General features: G+C 39.8%; 1 protein-coding gene across 1 annotated transcript in view; it reads left to right on the top strand.

Annotated features, from left to right (window-relative positions):
• Positions 1 to 15,218, top strand: part of LOC103769255 (glutamate receptor-interacting protein 1) — a gene marked incomplete at both ends in the record, with an annotated part of 38,683 nt that overhangs the window by 22,613 nt on the left and 852 nt on the right. The window contains 3 exons of the mRNA XM_008936438.1: positions 9,082 to 9,229; positions 10,806 to 10,975; positions 15,040 to 15,192. Of these exons, the coding sequence (XP_008934686.1) occupies positions 9,082 to 9,229; positions 10,806 to 10,975; positions 15,040 to 15,192 (471 nt within the window). The remainder of the gene's footprint in view (positions 1 to 9,081; positions 9,230 to 10,805; positions 10,976 to 15,039; positions 15,193 to 15,218) is intronic.

Below are 15,218 nucleotides of genomic sequence, written 5' to 3' on the forward strand. Positions count from 1 at the left end.
CAGAAGTGGCTGTCACAGGCCCAGCACCTCACTCATGTGGCTCTGCTGCCTCCAGGGCTTCAGCTCCTGTGGCGTGATGGGGAGACAGGGACAGCTCAGCTATGTCCCTATCACAGTGCTGACGTGTCCTTATTTGCCTTAAATGTTCCATGCGCAGCTCACTTACCCAGATGTCCAAACTGTCCAAGGCACACCTTTGCCCTGAAGCTTTTGGGATTATCTGGGATGTCATTATCTTGGTAGAGCCCTGGGCAGATGGGGACTGTCAGCTCAACACAGAGTTTGGGTGTTTGCAGTATTTGTTCCTATCTGTCAAGTGCTGGCAACAAAGGGCTTTGTGCTCTGTAGACTTTTGAAGAGAATCCAGTCTCACTCTAATTATTATTCCCATCAGATGGAAACTTAGGGTGGTTATGGGAAATAGACATAATTTATGGGTACTGCAGTACCTTGTATTACCCATAGTAGTGTGTACTTACGGGCATGCTTTTGAGACAGGCCAGATTGAAATTTGGCACTCCAACTGCGTCCTAGTTTCCAGGCAGAGATGCAAATTGTGTTGTCCTTATTTGTTCTATTTGCTGTGATTATTCAGATACAGAATCATGCAAGAGCTGGAGTGTTTTGAAAAAATCGAACTTTTTGTGTATTTTATTTCCTGTCCTACTTGCAATAAAAAATAAGTACAGGAAGTTCTTTTATACATATATATCTATCAGATTTGCCAGAGAAATTGTGGATGCCCCATCATTGGAAGTATTCAAGGTCAGGCTGGATGCAACTTTGAGCAGCCTGATCTAGTAGAAGGTGCCCCCAACCGTGGTGGTGGACATTGGACTAGACGGTCTTCAAAGGTCCCTTCCAACCCAAACCATTCTGTGATTTGATGGTTTTGTCATTTTATCTATGCTTTGTGCAATAGTGAAAAAAGTGTTTTGTATTGCAAGGCCTCAGCAGGGGACTTTTCATATTATTTGCACCATTTTGGGGGACTTTCTTATTTTGGGAGATGTTTTTAAAAAGTAATTATTTGTGAGTTCTATTACTGGAATGAAATGCAGGGAGAATTCCATTGCTGCTGACTTCTGCAAACATTTCATAATCAATCTAACGCTATGTAGTGTTTCAGGGCAGTTTCAGGAGCCATCCTTCAATAGAAAGGTGGTATTTGAAGCCCAGGTTGCCAAATTAACCATAAAAGTGTATTTATAGGCTCACAAGTTATGAAATCGTGTGCTGCCATGAGTGGTGGAAATTTGAGTTTTCAGTAGTTCTTGAAGTGCCACCTGAATTTTCCATGTAGTACTCATTTTCAAGGTAACAAAGGAAAGAAATTGCAGAGTCTGGGCCTATTTAAAATGTATTCAGACTAGCCTCGAAGAGGCACATCCAGGATCTTCTGTATGGGCTCCATCCACTGTGGCCCCGGTAGATTGTAAATTCATCAGTAGATAAACTGGGTTTTAGACTAACAGGATAAATGAAAAGCAAGATGCAGGTAAATTAAGAGATCGGGATTTCATACAGCTTTTGACTGGAGAAGGGACCTAGTAAAAACGAAAGAGGTCTGAGCAGGAAACAGTTAACAGGAAGGAGCATCCCAAGAATTGGGGCAGGTCTTTTAAACAAAAGGGGTTTAGGCAGGCTTTGTGGTCTGAACATGAGAGAAAAACCTGAGAGTGTCCCAAGCAGGTTCTGAGTACATCCCTGCTGCTGTGAGCACTTTGAAGGCAGTGGTGGTTCTTCAACTGGTTAGCAGGCATTTCTTAGCTGTGAAGTCTGAGGGGGCTAAGGTTGCAAAGTATGAAGTTAGGTAAAGGCAGCTCCTAAGCTTTTTATTTTAAGATCTTGGCTGAATTAGAGGTGTATAAATGAATTACAGGAATTAGGTGAGAAGAGGAAAATGAGAGACTATGCTAATCAGCTGACAAAAACAAGAAATTGCTTGTGTGTAGGGGAGGAGATAGGTGGCATGTTCATTTAGGGAATAATGTCTCCGTTTTCCATTCTGAGGTTGAGAGGTCACTCTCATTTCACTGTCGCACATTCTGCTAGCATCCTCTTGAAATTATTCCTATTATTCATTTTTGAATTCTGATTATTCCAAAGGTGAGAGGGTGTAAAATGCCTTTGCTGGCTTTTTTCCTTATCAGGCAGTGCTATGTTATTCAATAGACTTTGTGAGCTTTCTTTCAATTAGTAGCCCAGCAGCTCCAGTGCTGTGCTCTTACTGACAATAAGGAAAAAGACACTATTTTGTAGGCTTTTTTTGTACTGGTTTTGCTCCTCTAGTTCTAGCTGAGATGGATAAAATAAGAACAGCTATTGCTCACTCTACAGCCTGCCTGAAACACTGGTAGTCCATAACCAAGGGAACATTAGGAGTACGTATATTTTACAGTACGTTCTAAGTTTGGCCTTGGAGATTGTTACTGACCCTTTGAAAAAGAACACTTTAATTTTTAAATGGTTGGTTTATTAAAGAAACTGCCACCCTCTCTCCCCTAATATTCCTTGCAGTATATAATGCCGCCTTACTTCATTACAAAATGGATCTTAGGGTAAATTCTCACATGTCATTATGCTTATTAATATTTTTTTTTTTATTCTAACTCTTGGGAGAATTAGAAACACTGTCAATGACTTTCAGCTTTGCAGAAATCATTATCAGAGCTTTCTAGCTGGCATTGACTCTGGTTTTCCTATAAGATCTGAGATGAAAAAAGGTTATCCTGCTAAATGAAGCATAAACAGAGCCAGGGTGGAAACGTGCAATATGAGGAGAACAGAATACTAAGGCCAGTACTGTGCATCAGTGCCCTGTCTGTGTAGTTTACTTACAGCCTTTACAGTCACAAAAGTATGAGGAATCACATAATATTGCTCTGAGTGACTGACCATGGCACCACCCAGCTGTATGGAGTCTTGACTGTTGTTCCAGTGCCCTTTAGACACTGCAGAAGTCTTATTCCTGCCTCTCTTCCCTGCTGCTACTTTCCCTCTTGAAACCATTGACCCATGATCCCAAATTCAATTTCTTAATTAGATCGCCTTAAAAAACATGTAATTAATATTCCCTTCCTTGCAAAATGGAGATGAGGGATTTGTTGAGATCAGATTTTCTTTGGTGTACAAGGAAAGGATATTACATAAATAAGCAGGCTCCCACACCTCAAAAAAAAACCAGTATTTAGATAACCATCAGTCAGCTCTGTGTAAGGGAGACTTAGCTAATAATCTATTTTTGTTAAATATAGAATCACAGAATGGTTTGGGTTGGAAGGGACCTTAAAGGTCATCTAGTTCCAATCCCCCTGCCTGGATGGGGCAGCTCCCACTAGACCAAGGTGCCCAAAGCTTCATCCAACCTGGTCTTGAGCACCTCTAGTGATGGAGCACCCACAACTTCCCTGAGCAATCTGTTCCAGTGTCTCACCACACTCACAGTGAAGAACTTAATATGAGTAAATGAAAATGCCCCTACAAAGGAAAATGTTTAAAGTTAGCAAGGTAGCCTAAGGAATATTTTAGGGTGTGACTGTAAAACAGTATCAAAAGGTTGGTTTTTTTTTCATCTCTCTCTGCATCTGTGACCTGATGAACTACAAAACCTAGGGAAAGGAGTTAAAAAAAAGTGTTAGTGGAAAGAAGCATAGTGGAAGGAGAAAGGTGGAGAAAAATTTGTGCGCTCCCAGAAAATCTTTCTCTTGCACAGTGAAGTAACTAGCAGTTTCTGGGTTTGGTTCTTGTTTTGCTGGAGACCATGGAAAAGGCAGACAGTTGGAGGAGGTTGACCACCTATTGCTAAAGCAGTTTTGGGGGGACATCAGAAGGGAAATAGTAGGACTATGGTATGATAGAGGATTATGAGTCTCACTGTCACAGATAGGGAGAGATCAAAACAGCCTGTATAGAGCGTGTCACTGCTAAAGCCACAAACAAAATTCATCCTATCTCTTAGAAGTTCTGCCTGTTCTTTCATTTTGTTACCTGCGCTCAAATTTGTACAACTGGCCATGGATTCCAAGTGCCCTGTAAGAAATGTATTAGCTCTGATTTTTGCATTTCGGCAATCCAGCTTCCCAAAGGAATGGCAAATACTCAAAACTCTCATGGTGATAAACCTATGGTATGTCTGACACCTGGAATTTTGAGCCATTTCTGGGAGAAAAAAAAAAAAAAGTTTTGTTTGGGGATTTTTTTTTTATGTTTCATCTCCTGCTACTTCTTACATTCTCTTGTATTTTTGTTAAAGAAACCAAGTTGAAGGAAATGGTGGTGCATTTCTACATTTGAGGACTTGTGCAGGTCCTTCTGTGGGAGTTTACCTAACAGGTTCCTTGGGGAACAGTCAATGACTGTCCTGTATACTTCAGAGCTGTAGCATGTATGGTTGCTGAGCAGATGCTGGAAAAGAATCATTGATTTTTGTGGATTAAAAAAGAGCACACAAAGAGCAGAGGAAAGCAAGTGTAAAGCGTAGGGCATTTGGTAGTCATGGCAGGATGCAAACTGATTTCCCCAAACTGATTTGCTGTACATTTTCTGATGCTTAAAGGAGAGAGTGCTAGAGATTTCAGATTTCTGCCATTTCCTCAACAATCTTCCTTAACCTCACTAAAATACAATTCTGTGATCCACCCAGCTACTGGTCCAGTCTTTAAATATTGGTAGTGGAGATTGCAATGTAGGGGTAGAAGATGGTTTTCCTTTTAGGGGTGTTATAGGAAAATATCAGGGTGTCTTACGCCTGAGCTTAATGAGGCTTACTGCTGTGAAAATATAATCTGGGTGGCCCTTTGTTCTAATTAAGAACATGCTTTCTTGACTAGCCTGAGCATGAGGCAATGGGTAAAATAAATTTGGGTTACAGAAAAAGAGAGAAGAAAGAATTGGAAGTACTGACAAGAACTGAATGGACAAAAAAAAAAAAAAAAACACTCCTACCTGAGGGAGGTACTGCTTTACTCGCTATCTATAAACTGCAAAGATTTTGTATGAAGGGAACAAAGAAAGGTATGAGGAGCAGAAAAGCACATTTTTTTTAACCAAGAAAAAATATTTCCATGAATTACTGGCTTCTAGTTACAGGAGTGAGACACATTTTTATCTGTGAATACATTGGTAAAAAAGTGTTAAAACTTTGCTTTGAGAGGACTGCAATTTTGAGGAACTATGCATTTGTTTACTAATCTGAACCAGCATGGATTTACTGGGGTGGTTTTCTTACTGCTTTCAGTCAGAGAATTACAACAACAGAGAAGGCTACATGAACCTGCCATATGCTATCTTAAGGTGAAAAAAATGTTAGCCCTTGGATGCCTGATAGGAAAAAAGCTCAACAAGAGAAAAATTAATGTGACATAACAAGTTATCCACTTGTTTGTCACTCACATCATTAGCAGATGATACAACGGCATCCAGGCTAAATCAGTAGCAGTCTTGTGGGGCTGTGTCTTTCAACTGTTTCAGCTGGCTCTTTAAGGTCAAAATTGGTTTTGACACCCTTCCTCTTTGTCTGTTTCTTCCAAGCCACTCAAAAAATTATTTGTACCTTGTGTTGCCATGAGTTCTGAAGAAAAAATAAGAAAGCACCCGAAACTTTGCAGTCAGGGAAGTGAGAAGCTGCAGGGCATAAATAGTAGCAGCAGAGCTTAGTGTTCCTGTAGGAGCATGCTCACAGTATAACAACACCTCCCAGCTTGAAGTGCAAGAAGGCTTTGGGAAGAAAAAAAGAAAAACAAGGGGGGGAAAACCAAACCAAAACAAAATAAATTAAAAAAAAAATATTAGTTCATTTTCCTATGGATTTAGTGACAATATGGATTGCAAGCTCGGACTGAAGCATTTCCCCTTTGGGGGCATTAAGTACTGTTTCACATGTAGATTCTCTGCTGCCTAATACAAGCATCTCACTTGTTGGCTTGCCCTACAGTGAGAATCCTAAAGAGGTTTTCTATCCTCTACCAGCCATCAGATGTTGTACTGGTTTCGACAAGCCATAAGGATAGGCAGTGATTGGCAGATACATACATTTACAAGTATGTAGGCAAAAGCGTGTAGTGTAATCCCTTAAACCTAATTTTCATTGGAAATCAAGATTTAAAAAAAAAACCCAACTTTAAAAATCATTTATGATTACCTTATGAGGTGCGGGAGGGTGGTGACACTGCTAATTTTAGCCAAAAGTTTTATATATATCATATAGGATATTTATACATCATAAAAGTGTAGTCAGAATAAAACCCCATGTTGCTAGTGATTTAAGCTGTCAAATAGAAAAGGTATGCTGCTATCTAGCTGAAAAAGTGTATTAGCATGCAGAAAGCAGTGCTGCTTCCTCTGGGAGGTTTTAATCAAGCCTCTTGTACTGATTGAGATGCAGTGCTCAAAAGTGAGAGAATTTATTAACAAAATCAAAAATCTAGAGCGTTTTTCATACAAATATTCATCAGTATATCTTATGTAATTACACAGCCAATAAATCAACACAGAGTGTAAGTGCTTCAGTCACGGTGTAAATATCTTAATGGCTGAAACATCTTCACACATGAATAATTTATACCTGTATGATTCATTTTTTCATATCCATGCTTTACTTCAACATGATAAACTAATCCTTCTCTGTCAGGGACTGTGTGCTTGATTATTGCCTTCTGATTTCTCCTCCTTGTGTTTATTTTCCACAGTTAGACACACTCCATTTCTTCTCTTCTGGTTCCTCTAATGTAGTTGTCTTATTTATTCATCCTATCTGCCTTGTTTTGCTTTCCCTGTGCATTTCAACCAGGCACATGGGAAATAACACTAGGGCATAAGCTGATCATGCATTTCTCAAGTAACTCTGGAGCAGCATCTTGAAAGATTTACTCATTCTCAAGAGATATTTGCATTTAGTTTCCTCTCCTCAAGGCAATCGTTACAGAAAGAACTTGCATTAGACCAGTAACAACTTGAGCTTTGCCATTTTCTGGATCGATAGGAGTTCAAACCTTTGTCACAGTACTGATGACAAACATGGTTTGAGTCTTCTTCCCATATATTTATAAATGTGAGCGACTTTGTAGCTCCAGAAACCACTGGAATATTCAAGAAGAAGATAATGGTTTCTCAGTGCAGGAGTGGGAATCAGGAATTTTAAAATACTACTCTACTGTGCGTGCTTATTTGGCCATATGCCAGACACTGCATGCATCCTGCCTGTCTTAGACCCTTAACCAAGGCATCTAAGACAGGATTTTGATTGTGATAACCTCCTTTAGTTACTAGAGAAAGACAAGTAGCTGCTGAGGGCAGTTCACCCAGCTTTAAAGCTGTTTAGTGCCTGAAGCTCCAGGCAGGGATGCTACTGGGTGGACTCTTCTTTCAGATCACAATTTAAAGTTTGGTTCACATTTATGGAGCAGCTTATTTTTGGTAAGTTCAGCCTTTAAAAAGTCAGTACCAGTTTGGCACAAAAATGAATCGCTCAGATTTAATGGGCATTTTAAAAAATACTGTATCTCCCCTTCAAACCTTCAGGTTTCTAACTGGGGAAAAAGACAACAGGAGCATAAAAATTATTTCAGGTTGTGAGGAGGAAAGGAGTTCTGTAATAATTAACTGATGCTTTAATGATTTTATTCCACACAAGCATCTTTTTTCACTCCTAGTCTATCTGCAGCTTACCTGCATTACTCTCTAGCTAGGAAGAGAACCTTAGCTGAGTGTTAGTTAATCAAGCTCTCATCCAATTTCTTGTATCATCATGTAGTTTGTTAGTTTTGTACAATAATACACTGTTTCACAGTCTTTCTCTTCCATGTCAGAATTACATTTTTGGATGGATTCTGTAGATTTGAGACTGAATGGAATATCTTATATCTGCCCGTTTCTCCATACTTTGAAGCCCAGCTGCAGTTCTTTTACAGCTTCAATCTCAGAGACTTCTGAGAGGCGTCAGCATTTTCTTAGTATTCCTACAGCAGGCTCCAGTACTGTCTGAATACAAATCTCTTCTCTTTGTTAGGAGGACATTTGGTAACTTTGCTCCAGCATAAGTCTTTGTTTATTCATTTTTTCCTGATTCTGACTGTAAGCACCTCCAAAGGCTTCTGATATCACTTTCTTTGTCTCAGTCTTTTAATGTCCTTAAAGACACCTTTGCTTGCTGTATCTTACTCCACTGAGATCCATTGTTGATCAATGGGTATCAGTTAGCAGGAGTTCTCTCTCAGGCAGTCTCCAGAATGCACTTCACCCTTATCACTGCCTGCTTTGTTTTGGCATTTAGGAAGCAGCCTGCTGTCTTTTTCCTTTGTTCTGTCTAGCACTTGTCTCTCTTGGGCATAGTTCCTCGCCACAGTCATCAATCATGACTGTTGCTGCCTCTCATTTTTCTGCTTTCTTTTTTCAGTGTTGGTCATTTACTATCTGTGCCCTGTTGCAAGGCAGTACTTTATCCAGTGACACGATATTACAAGAATCTTCTGAAACTCCTCACATGCATTTTGCTTTAACTCCTGCTATTTCTAGCTGTCATACCTCCTGCACTTTGACGATTTTCTCCTAAATTGTCCTTTCTTTTTTTGAGGTATTTCTGGTAGACTCTTTCTTCACCTTCTTAATTTCATTATTATAGCTGTTGTTCACAGACCTTCCCCTTATTTTCTGAAAATTAATTTAACAACCTTTTTGAACCTATTCACCTGTTATTTTTTTTTCCAGATAATTTTCTGCTTTTTAAAATTTATTCTGTTTCTTCAGCATGCCTGTTTTAAATTCTAGGTAATTTTTTGCTTCAGTTGTTGAAGAGAGGGATAGGCTAACATGTCCTGGTTCTCTAACCTGGTCCATCTCTAATTCTGACACAGTCAGAAGATTCCAGGCATCCCAGATTCACAAATCTTCCTCTTCCTTTTATTATTTTCAACATTAAGAGACGATTCTTGACACCTAAACCGATGCTATTCTAGAATTTAAGTGGTATGTTGTTTGGTTAAAGAAATAGACTCGCCATGAAGATTTTATCTAACAAAATATGAAAATGGCTTGAGTGCCACGTTGGTGTAATACTGATCTTTTGTTGTCTAATTTTAACAGATTCAGTAGCAACAGCGTCTGGGCCACTACTAGTTGAAGTTGCCAAAACTCCTGGTGCTGCTCTTGGGGTTGCACTAACTACCTCGATGTGCTGCAACAAACAGGTCATTGTCATAGACAAAATCAAATCTGCGAGTATTGCAGACAGGTGAGTCTGACAGAGGGCTGACACTGCAGGTCAACACATCCATGTTACGTCTACTTTGGCTTGGTTTTAAAAACAAACTTCTCTTTTTTGATAAAATTGACTGAACCAGATGCTCTCAAGGTTGCAGGTCTTAAAATGAGCACTTTGTCACATTATTTTTCCATACCGACGAGTTTAAGACTTCCAGACTATTTCCTTTAATCATGTAGTATTTAATGACATAAACTAGCCCCAATGTAATATGTGACTGTCTGGTTGCACTATGCAACATGGGAGTTTAGAGGTTTGCTCTGACTGTTAAGTGTAATGCTGTAGCAGAGACTAATATTTAAAAAAAAATAAATAACCCACTGGAATTCTTAAAGTAAGCCCACAGTATGGAACAGCTGTCAAGAGAAGTAAATTTTGAGGCTTTGCAACCTTGAAATGTTCTTTTAGATTCTATCACTCATTCTTGTGGCACAGTGAAATGGAACTCCATATGTCTGGATTATTTTATTGATATTTTAGAATGTGACTGAGGTATTAGGAAGACTGGCTTCTGTATTTTGAAGTTCTTTTGCTGTAATTTTTCCACTTCATCAAAACACTTTAAATAAAACCATTTAAAAAAATAGAGATATTTTTCCCCAGTAGTCTAAGCCTCCGTAACAGAGCTGTGGGATCTTTTCTGGGATGCGTGTGTGTGTGTGTGTGTTTCTACATATACAGTATATTTCTATATGCATATCTCTATCTAAAAATTCCTTAAATATTATGTTTCAGCAGCAAATTCCTCCTGCATGTCCCCAGTCACCCTTCCTTGTAATTCCTCCTTGACAATGGTGCTTTCGGTAGCACCCACTTGTAGCAGTGAGTCTACAGCTCCTCTGTGGGCTTTTAAAGTAGAAACTTTGAGAGTGACGGCCATTGATCCAGGGGTGTTCTCCAGTTCAATGGTGCAGGATGCTTTAATTTTCTCCCTCTGTTTTTTCCCGTTTCGCAGGGGGTAACCAATTAAAGGAGCTGTCCACTTGACTGGTACGTCGGGATGCTGACTGCTGTGTTTGCATTTCTCAACTCATCCAGTAGCCAGTCTCTTGAGTGCAGCAAGATTTAGCAGATAGCCCCCTCCCCACCCCACTCCTCAAGTCACCATGCTAGCCCTGGTTTCATTATTTGTTTGACTACTGCATAATTTCATCGTCATTTACAGCTTTTGTACTAATAAATGTTTGAACTATAACTCAAAAAATGATGAACTGGGTGCTTGTGTGAGGGATATGTGACCAAGTTATTCGAGTCTCCTTAAGCTCTTCTCATTTTATTCTGCTGCCATTCACACATATTTTTATAGTCAGCTACCCCATTCCAGTTCTGTGAGTGATGTCTTGACATATACTGTATTAACTGAATTGTTTTTAAGGTTTGTACTAATAGATCTAAAGTCTGACCAGTGACAATGCCTACAAAACACAAATCTCTCGCGAAAAAAAGAACTCCTGTATAGTTGTCATGACCAGTTTGAAGGCAGTAAAACTCATTTTCCCAGCGAAGAGCATACCTGATCATACCGAGTTTTTCCCCTTTTATATAGATGTGGTGCATTACATGTAGGAGACCATATTCTGTCCATTGACGGCACCAGCATGGAGTACTGTACGCTGGCAGAAGCAACGCAGTTTTTGGCTAATGCTGCAGATAATGTCAAACTTGAGATCCTTCCTCACCACCAGACTCGGCTAGCGCTGAAAGGCCCGGAGCACGGTAAGAGCACCTGTAGCACCAAACACCCCTTTCTTTTCCTACCTTTTACTTTGCCTGCCCTTGCTGAATGGCCAAGAAATCTATTGTGTCAGTTAGATCTGTAAAAGTTGTTTCAGCTCCCCAGGTTATGCTTCTGCAGTTTCAGAGAAGCTCTGTGTTTTCTTGGCTTTACTGCACCCTCTGAGATTCCCATGCATAGGGAGGGAAATGTTTTACTGAGAAATGGCACTGCACACTTGTACGTGTGCATAAAGGCTCCTGTTGACTTTTCTGCTGCAATCACTGGGGCACCAGCTAGGCGCTTCAGTAAATTAATCTCTAAATTGCTTCGTAAATTTAAAGGGACGAAGGACCACAGCCAACTTCTTCTCAACATATTGACTTGATAGTCTGTTATGGCCGCTTCATTAATAACACCTGTTCTGCCTTAAACTACCACAAAAAAAAAAATTCTCTTACTAATGGCGTTATTATTTATTGCCATCGTCTTTTAAAGTACTTTTGAGATTGCTTCATGTGGTTATTGTCAGTGCTAATAAAAAGGTCTCAGCGTTTTTCACTGTGGTATATTTCATACCAACATGCTTGAAGACAATGGCTTTCCATTTTCAAATCAAATATATGTAAAATGCCTTAGTATTTGAAGATGGAGGCTGCCTGTCTTGTCTTGTAAATAATCCTGAGAAAGTGGCAAATTCACAGTATTCATAAATTCAGTCTAAAATACTGCATGTTGACAGACGTTAAAGAAGTAACAAGGGTTATCAAATACACAGAGAATAGGTCTCTGTGTTGCAGCATGAACCAGTAGTAGCATTTTCTGAGCCTGTGGTACTGTGCTTCTGCCTCCTTTAGACCAAGACAAGATTTCTGAGGCCTAGAAATGTCAGTGATGGTAAATGTTCTTGGACATCTCTCTGAGATCCAGGTTGTCCTGTGATAAACGATGCTCTAGTCAGTTTATCGGTGGTGGATATTGAGCCAGTGGCCGAGGAGACACTAGTTTCTCCTAAACCAGGGTGAACAAAAAGCAACCCTCACAACAACACGTTCTTTCATTATTCAGCTGCATCTCTTCCCCTTTCTACTTAAGCCAGTTGGAAGGGGTGAGGGAGCAGGGAGCGATACTGCAGAAGCAGAATGAGATGGAGGACAAAATTTTGCAATATATTTTCATTTTTTTCAGTTACGACAGTGCATTGCAACAGAGCTTTTTTTTTTTTTTTTTTAAACAAAGATGTCACACAATCAGTTTCTGGCTGATTAAAGAACTTTTGAAGAATGTTTCTTTGGGGAAGATGAGTGCCAGGGCCAAGGATTTGTGTAGACTATTGCAGTTGGTTCCTTAACCAGCGTTTAAAACAAATTCATGCTGTTAATGTGCTAGTCACTTTGACCCATTGTAGATGTCTAGAAAAAGTAACGCTTTTGCTATGCCAGAGTTAAAAACTCCCTGTTATGAAATCCTATCAAGGGTATCTGCAAAAAGTACATAAGAGCATCTTTTGAGGAGAAATCTCCCTAAGGTAATAAAATTGATTTCTTAAATAAGGCAGAATAACTAGGATGTTTACAGCTTTCCCAGCCCCACACCAGGTGGTACCACTCCAATATCATGACCAATTCAAGATATAACATGCTTTATGGAAGCAACAACCCTCTTGGAAACAACTTTTCATCAGGTGTGGTATGTCCTAGATACTGCAGAGTTTGACAAGCTCACTTTATGTGCCTAGGATAAGCCAAGTCATTAGGGCTGTATCTGTTGAGTTCAGTTATTGGTGTTATGGGAACATGTTGGGAATTTAAAATGGGCAGGAAAGTCAGTATATAAAATAATTTGAAATTTTAGCCCTAAAATAAAATAGAGAGCACTGTAAAAGACCAGATTTCTTTTTTCTCCCCCTTTATTCCGTGCCGCTAACATTCATTTCTCTTGCTGCCCCATTAGTTTTATGTTTGCTGTACACAACCCTGGGTTGGAATAGCTCAAATTATTGCTAAATTACTACGGTTGCACACAACAGGATTTTTTTTTACAGAACGTCTGTTGCATTGGGATTATCCAACTACAAGCTGAGCAAACTGAATTTGTGTACCTTCTCACTTCATAGGCCATTTTTATCTCTGCTCTCAGCGTGAAAATAAAACATTAAAATATATCAAAAACTACCAGATAATTTCCTGCTGGAAGCAGTCTTTTTAATTAAGCAAGGCTTGCAGCAACTTGAAAATAATGAAAATCCACCTTGCCACATTGTTCTTATCAGATTTTAATTTTTACAACATAGTTAGTTTGGAAATCTTGCTGTCTCTGCACGTAATCAAGGAGATGGTTTCGTCTGAGAAGGTATGATAAGTCTGCAGTATACATATGGCCATATCAGGCTACTGCTGCTGTTTCTGGGGCTTTTCTGGCTGCCGTGAGATTTTCCAAAGTCTCTGCAGTCACTAGCACTGGTGCCAGTGGGTGAGGTACCCCAAGGCACAGGTTGGGAGGTGGTGCCACGTGCTCCTTCTGGTGCGGGCATCACACCCAGCCCTCACCTTTGTCGTCTGTTGAGGGGGACCAAAAACCCCAAACCAATTCTTTTTATTTGAACATCTGTCAGGACATTGTAAGGCTGCTCTTAGGGAGGTACACAGGCCTGAGGCACCCCAATCAATGGCACAAATCCAGGCCTGGCAGTGACAGGGCCTCCAGAGTCCCAGCCACCCTACAAGGCTGTGGCAACATGATGGGCCCCTGTACTCTCCTTTTCTTCTCCCTTCCCTGATGCGTACTCCTCGCTATAGTGACAGGCATTGCTTTGGGGCCAGAGGAGGGTTAACGTACTCAGACAATTATCAGATCACTGCTTATGGAACATGAAGAAGTGAAAGAAAAGGATAGCTTTTTCTTCTGACACTGTGCAGTGCTTGCCGTGATGTCTACCCCTTTTTCCCCTTATTTTGTCTCAGTAAGATGTTAACATAAGGTGTGGGTCCAATGTAAACAGTGAAGATTTTTGTCCTCTGTTAAAGTACATCATGGCGTCATTTGTGTCTGCAGCCATTATAGATGTAGCAGGTAGCAGCAAGACAGGTAGTACAGCTCATGGGCTGAAGACTCTGTCTTATGTTCCATAATACGGGTGAATCCATTGGTGTTTTTAAGGCAAACATTCAGTGAATAGTTCCCCGTTTGGAGTGTTCCTCTATGGTTCATCAAGAACATGGCTACATCAAATTTAATGATGAGTAGACTGTATTTAGTGAAGGGTGACTTCAATCATTGTCCTTTAATATTTGACACACCCACTGAAATGCTTCCTGTTCTCTTGGCAAATACTGGCTTCCACTTTTGGCATATCCCAGACTCCCCACACATAGAAACAGCAATCAAATATGGTCTCAGATTTCATCCAGAAAAGGATCATTTTTAAGTTTTGAAGATGAAGTTTTTAAAAACTATTTAATTGCACATGCAACTAATCAATGAGAACTCTCTTCTTTATTAACCAGGCTTCAGGGTAGAGTTTTGTGCTGCTGGCCCAGGGAAGTCATGTACTGCACAGAATAGCATTATGCCCACTATAGATAGTGGCAAAATTAAAGTGTCAATGCAGTAAATTGAAATGACTGGCAAGTAAACATCTCCATTTTAGGCAGTGCTGTGTAGTATCTGGTTGGTTTTCTGGACATAGATGGATGTGAGCAGAAACTTAGTAACCATCTGTTGGTAGTATTTCCTCAGGAAGTTTGCAATATTAACTCCTAAATCCAGAGTGAGATTAGAAATTGATTCTGTGCTAATCTTTTTAAAAATTAATACAGGAACACAAAAAACTCCAATCATAAGCACTTATCCTGAGAAAAAAAAATACTATTATTTCTGTTCCTCAAGTTAGAATCCCCTGATAAGAAGACAAGTCTAGGTTATTAATATTTTATTTTATTTTCAGTTTATTCTCATCTTTTGACTTCTTTTTTTGTTTGTTTGTTTATTTGTGCAATTCAGTTACTTTTCCCTCTTCTCTGGTCCTTTTGTTTTCTGATTTTCCATCATCCCTTCATGTGGGCAGTGAAGGTTCAGAGAAGCAACAGGCAACTTACCTGGGATTCATGTGCCAACAGCCACAGCAGCCTCCTCACCTACCACCATTATAACACCTACCACCCTGACCATTGCAGGATGCCAGCCTTGAAATTCCAGAAAACGTCTCCAAAAAGCCTTCGTAATGTTCCACACTTTTTCCTGCTG

The sequence above is a fragment of the Merops nubicus genome, unplaced genomic scaffold, assembly GCF_000691845.1.
Source record: "Merops nubicus isolate BGI_N331 unplaced genomic scaffold, ASM69184v1 scaffold7010, whole genome shotgun sequence".
NCBI classification, from domain to species: Eukaryota; Metazoa; Chordata; class Aves; order Coraciiformes; family Meropidae; genus Merops; species Merops nubicus.